This window comes from Chaetura pelagica, unplaced genomic scaffold (assembly GCF_000747805.2).
Source record: "Chaetura pelagica isolate M959 unplaced genomic scaffold, ChaPel_1.0 scaffold222, whole genome shotgun sequence".
Classification (NCBI taxonomy): Eukaryota; Metazoa; Chordata; class Aves; order Apodiformes; family Apodidae; genus Chaetura; species Chaetura pelagica.
In genome coordinates, this window is record NW_009952711.1 from 6652866 (window position 1) to 6659059 (window position 6194).

The 6194-nt window shown below is 36.6% G+C and overlaps 1 protein-coding gene across 1 annotated transcript in view; it reads left to right on the plus strand.

Annotated features, from left to right (window-relative positions):
- MYO5C (myosin VC) overlaps window positions 1–6194 on the plus strand; it is a 30049-nt gene that overhangs the window by 15851 nt on the left and 8004 nt on the right. The window contains exons 22-30 of the mRNA XM_009994545.1: window positions 86–250; window positions 481–574; window positions 1155–1218; window positions 2407–2587; window positions 3141–3234; window positions 4070–4133; window positions 4218–4298; window positions 4720–4900; window positions 5665–5763. Coding sequence (XP_009992847.1) covers window positions 86–250; window positions 481–574; window positions 1155–1218; window positions 2407–2587; window positions 3141–3234; window positions 4070–4133; window positions 4218–4298; window positions 4720–4900; window positions 5665–5763 — 1023 coding nt within the window. The remainder of the gene's footprint in view (window positions 1–85; window positions 251–480; window positions 575–1154; window positions 1219–2406; window positions 2588–3140; window positions 3235–4069; window positions 4134–4217; window positions 4299–4719; window positions 4901–5664; window positions 5764–6194) is intronic.

Genomic DNA, 6194 nt, shown 5'->3' on the forward strand with positions numbered 1-6194 from the left:
AGGAATGGGTCAGGTGCTTCCTTCAGAATTCTACCAGCAGTTCTAAGTGTGTGTTTTTTCTTTTAATCTGCCTTGCTCATTGTAGAGCAGAGAAAATCATGGCTTGCTTGAACGATTAACCAATCTGGCTTCAACTCATGCGAATGACATGGATACAATTCAGAAACTTGAATTAGACCTTGAAAAGATAACTGCTCAAAAGAGAACATATGAAGAGAAAGGGAAAAAATATAAAGAGGACAGTGAACAGGTAATTTTTAATCGTCATCTGGGTGCATTTATTTTAGCTTATATACTTTTTTTCAGTTACTAGATTTATCAAATGTATTATTTTAGAGTTACTCAGTAATTTCACTTTTTTAGGGGGGTGGCAGGGAAGGAGGGGAGTCCATAAATGCTGTTTAAGATGTTAACACCTTCTGTGACCTGTTTCTTCCTGCTTTGTAATATGTATGTTATGCTTGCTTTTTATGTGTGCAGAAAATCTTAAAACTTGAGAATCAGAACAAAGAATTACAAGAACAGAAAGAGACCTTAGAAATAAGACTCCAAGAAAAAACCGAGGAAATGAAAGGTATGATAACTAAAAAGTTTTTAAGGAGTAATAAAGGAATTATAGTGGGGGAAAGTTGTAAAGTCACGTTTTCGGCAAAGGTAAATTACCTTTGTTCAAATAAAAGCAATATAAATTCTGAATTTACAGAAAATTAAAAGTTGACCCTCAGCTTCCTTTGCTTAGAATGTGTACTGCAAATGCTTTTATTTTAACAAGTAAATTAAATTTGTTCTTTAAGTAGCAAAATCTTCCCTCCTGTTACGTTTCCTGTCTCATGCACATGCATTCCTTCAAAGTCCCTCTTCATCCCAGTTTCTTTACTGCACTGTGGTTCAGAATCTAATTTCAAAGCACACAGGCAAAACATGAGACCAAGTATTCTTTAGATGAATAACACTTTGGTATTTCAGAAACTTTTTGTTCCATAACATTACTTGTAAAATGTGGTTAATTAATTTTTGACGCTTAAGAGTAATTTCAGCCTTAAAATATGTTAAGGATTGCCTACTGCAACAACACTTCTCATTGTGGTCATACTGTTTTAATAAATGCACATATTTGCATGAAGGTCTCTGAAATATGAAATATTTTTTGGCAGAGAAAATGGATGACCTCACGAAGCAGCTCTTCAATGATGTACAAAGAGAAGAAAATCAGAGAATGTATGGAATCTGAATTGAATTGCTTTGGAACAGGATATTTTTTTTCCCTTTTCCCCTGCCTTTCCTTCTGCTGTAAAAGTGTTATGCTCATATTGCTTATGAATCTGTCATTGTTCTTGGACGTTAGTGCTAGCACTGAAGTACTCCATGTCCATTTGAGGAAAACCACATGTTTCTGGGTCAGTCACATGCAGGAAATCATATTGTAGACATGAGAGTTCTTGCTTTTGCAGTTTCCTCTCTTTTCATGTGTCTCTCTGAGAACTGAAAGGAAGCCCTGATCATAATAGTTTCACTGGAGGTATCCACAGAATTCAGTCAGGGCTGGAAGAGCAGCTGGTAGCCACACCGGTCAGAATTCCTGTGAAGTGAATATTAAAGGACAGAACAGAAAGATTCAGATGGAAATGCAGTGTTTGTATAGGGCTTTTGGGGCTTTTCCCCCTTGGTATTTACTTTGCAGTGGCAGAAGTCCTGTTATTTAGCAGTAAGTGGTTGTTGCTTTGCAGAGTGCTTTTCTCAGGTCAAGTGTTTATTTCCCAGAAACTCTTCTGCAGTATAAGCCAGAGAACCTTAGGTACAAGTTAAATGTTCTCTGAAGTGTCAGGAGTGCAATCAGTCACTGTTCCTGGGGCTGGAAGATGTGTTCAGCTCAGTGTGATTTCAGTTGCAAATAACTTCAAGCTGTACTGGGAGGACTTTGCTAGTTTTTCTGCTCAACCCAGTAGCTGTATCATGCTGGAAGCCAGTCCATTCCAGCAGGGACTGGTAGAAAATGGGAAGCTTCCTCCAATGTGTTAGTGAAAGGACATGGGGTTTTCTGTCTTTCTGCTGCTGTGTCCTTCTTCAGTGCTGCCTGTGGCCACAAATGTAGCAGAAAGCTGCTCAGGTAGCCTAAGTCTCAAAGAGTTGGAGAATTACCCTGTAAGTGGAAAAAAAAGTCAGTTTTGCCTGGAATTCAGTCCCCATATCTGAATTAAACATAGGGAAATCCAGGGACACTCCCATCCCCTTATCATCCGTTTTGTAGAACAATGTTGAGGATGTAGCACAGCATTTTCAAATAATTATGGTTTATTTAAGTGTTCTTCACTGAAACATGTCCTTCAAATTTAAGCAAAACCAAAGCTCACTCTTTCACTTACAAATGTAGGAAAACAAAACCTCCTTTTTCATTATCCTGTTTAGGATACTTGAGAAAAATTTCCAAAATCAGAAGCAGGACTATGAAAAGGAGATTGAATTGCTCAAGGGAGAAATTAAGATTCTGAAAGAAGAAAAAACTCAGCTACAACATCAAATTCAGCAAGAAATTGTCATTCAGGATGGCTTGAAAATGGAAGTAGGACAACTTACAAAACAAGCACAGGTAAAGTACAATGCATTTCAAAGGAAGTAGGGAATGTGAGTGTTTTATTAATATATTATCTTGACTATTTTTTTTAGCTCCAGTGCATTTTTAGAAGATGTTGTACTTAGCTAAATTTGATACACCACCAGGTTGTATTGTTTTAATGTCGTACACAATATGAGTTAGTTATCGCTTGCAGAAATGAGTGCCTGTTTTAAGGAGTAATTGTACACAAATATTTATAACTTTAAACATGTGGATATATTTTTCTCCCTTTTTCCAGGAAAGTATTATTTTCTCAGGGGATTTTTCATAAATGTAGTTTCTAAAGTGAACCTGAAAACAGTACTTTTTTGTAAAGTTACATTTTTTTTTCTCCATTCTGTGACACAAAACCTTTTGTCTTCACTACATCACTTCACTGCTCTGCTCTGATGCTTGGGAACCAGCTACTTCAAACACAACACATTTTAAGCCTTATGAACTTGTTCTTAATTATCATTATGATTTGACTGATACTCAGCCCTTGTATTTACTTCTTGTCTCAGTCTATAATTTTTGTCTGATTCAGAAAATACCTGAGTTGCAAAAGGAAATTGAACTGCTGCAGACACAGAAGCTGGACACTGAGAAGCAGGCCCAGTCACAGAAGAGGGAGCTGAGAGGTAAGCTCAGTGCTAGGTAACTCAGAGAACTTACCAGGTACAATGTGAACCAAACTGGTTTAAACTGATTTCTTCTGCATTAGTTTTGACAAAGAGCCAGTTCTCTTTCTCATCCCATAGTGATTTCATGCTGTTCATACCTTTAGTCACAAGGGGGGAAGAAAACCCAATGGGTGAGTTTTACAAAGTGGTTCCTGAATCCTTTGAAGAAACTCTGATTTCAACATTTCTCCTTTGTCTTTAAAAATCAATACTAATAATTTAAACTTCACTTAGAAGTTAACAACTAGCTTGTAGGGATCCAAGAATATGGAAGCAATTATCTAGCTTTTGTTCATCCTGTCTGTAGCCTTGGGGGCAATAAATGCCAAATACACTTAAGTTATGTGCTGAGTTGGGTTCTCTTTGGGAAAAAGTATTTAATAAGAAGGGCTGCTGTTGTGCACTTTGAGCAATGCTAACCATGCCATAGAGCAAACCTGTCTCTGCAGCATTTAATGCAGTAACCTAGCACTAGATGACAAATCATCTATACAACTCTAGCAGTTGCCATGATTCAGAGCAGAAAGATGTAACTTTGCATTAAAAGTTTGTTGTGTTTAGGAATAAAACAATATTGGTGGTGTGCCTATCCAGTGCACCTTACGTATCCAGAAGTAGAACCAAGTCCCTCATCATATTCTTGTAATAAATCAGAGATGTTTACTGAGTAACCAGGAAGGAACCTTGTAGATTTAGACAGAGGTTGCTTTGATTTTTATAATTAAACTTTATTTGAAATGTGCAAAGAAAATTATTCATTTAATAAGCTTTTTTTTTGCCTTTTTTTTTCCAGAAAAAATGTCAGAAGTTACAAAACAGCTTCTTGAAAGTTATGATTTTGAAGATGTAAGAAGCAGGTAATTTTGTTTTGAGGTCTCTAAAAAAGCTTCAGACATGCATTTTGTTTGCTTGCACACAAGTGATACTGCCTTGTATTTCAGGCTTTCTGAGGAGGATCTGGAACACTTAAATGAGGATGGAGAACTGTGGTTTGCTTACGAGGGCTTAAAAAAAGCTACAAGGTTAGTTCAGTTCTTCAGTGTTTTCGTAATTCCAAACTGTGATCTAGGAAATAAATGGAAAAATCAGTGAGTAGCTAATTTGAAAGTGTAGTACTGACCATCAGTTTAAAAATGAAAAAAACACTACTTTATAGGAGTGGCTGAGCACCTTAAAACCACTTTAACAACTTTCTAAGTCAGTGAGATAAGTGTGCATGTCTCAGTCAGGGAAATGTGTTTCTTCTGTGATATCCTACATAACTTTCAAGTCCCATAATATACAGGTGATGAAATGGAATGTGTCTGTGTTAACCACAATACTTTGTTTCCACTTTGTGTTAAACTTGAGCCACTGCCTTGAGGTTGTATTTGTCATGGTTCACTCTGGCTCAGACCAGGACAGTAGTACATCTGCCTTGTTCCTTCTCCCTTTTTTTAACAGAGTGTTGGAAAGTCATTTCCAGTCTCAGAAAGAAGTATATGAAAAGGAGATTGAAGGTTTGAACTTCAAAGTTCAACATCTTAGCCAAGATATTAATCATCTACAAAAACTGTTTCGAGAGGAAAATGACATAAATGATGGTATTCGACTTGAAGTCAGCAGGCTGACCTCAGAAAACCTGGTAAGATCAAGAAGTAGTAAAGCAAAGTCTGTTTTTGTTACTTAGTCATAAAAGCCAAATGTGTTTGTGACACAAAGCCATCAAAATCTTGTGGTCATGTCCTTGAAATCTCAAGGTCGACAAGTTCTATGATTTGATAGTGACAAAAACAGATTCCTGTGGGATGATGGTTGCAGATGGTGCTGAGGCTCTGCCCACCAGAGGGCTGCTAAGCACGTCAGGCTGCTAGCAAACTGCAGGCAAGGCTTGAGAGCCTTATTATTAGCACTGTGTAAAGCCCGTCCAGCACGAGGAAGTGCTGATTTTTCTGGAAAATATGGTATATACCATATTATTTTTCTGCTGAGTGAAATATAACTAAAGAAATATTTTCAAAACAATGTTACTAAAATTGAAAATAAAAGGAAAAGCTACTTGTAATGTTATTTTTTTTTAAAAAATAACATATTAAGGTTTTTTCAGATGCTAGTTGAGCTAGGGAAATTAAAACCATAGTGTAATTTAATTGAGGTTATAGCAGAATAATTGTTTTATTGCTCCAGTCCAAACATTTATTTAGGTCACTGTTTCATTTTTAAGAGTGCTCAGCAGCAGATGCCTCCAGAAAAGTGACTTCAGGCAGGCAGGTAGCACTGCTCCCTCACAGTGTCTCTCCAGGCTTTCACTGTTTACAGATGAAGGTCTTGCAGTGTCATAGGAACTACTGCAGACATTTGAAAAGAAGGAAGGTACTGAAATACACAAATCTCCTGTTTCTCTAACAGGTGATCCCAGATCTTAAACAGCAAGTTTCTGAACTTGAAAATCAAAAATTAGAGCTTGAAAACCGTCTTCAAGAACAGACTGTAAAGTTAAAAGGTAAAGTACCAGTATGGTCCCTAGTCATACTGTTGTTTAAGATTAACACAATGAATTCTCTGTTTTTGACTTTTTAAAAGCTGAAGCAATATTATGTGATAACTTCATTACCTTATTTCTTACCTTCTTGCTAGTAGCATATAAGAAACACAATGAAAAAACGTTATGTAGTTTTGTGTCTCTGTTAGATGCATAAGACATAAAACAGAGACATAAGAATAAAATACATGCAAGTATGTGTATTTTTTTAAATCTTTTTTAGGTCATTCAGTTCTATGACTTGAATGTCTGCAAGTATATTCAGTAGGGTGCTGCTAAGGACACGTTTAATGGAGTATGCCCTTTGGAAGCAGTCATGAAAAGGAAGGATGTTTCAGAACTTAAGGAATACTCTGAGTTGGAGTTCAGAGAGTGTTGAAAAATTCAGAGTAGGAGA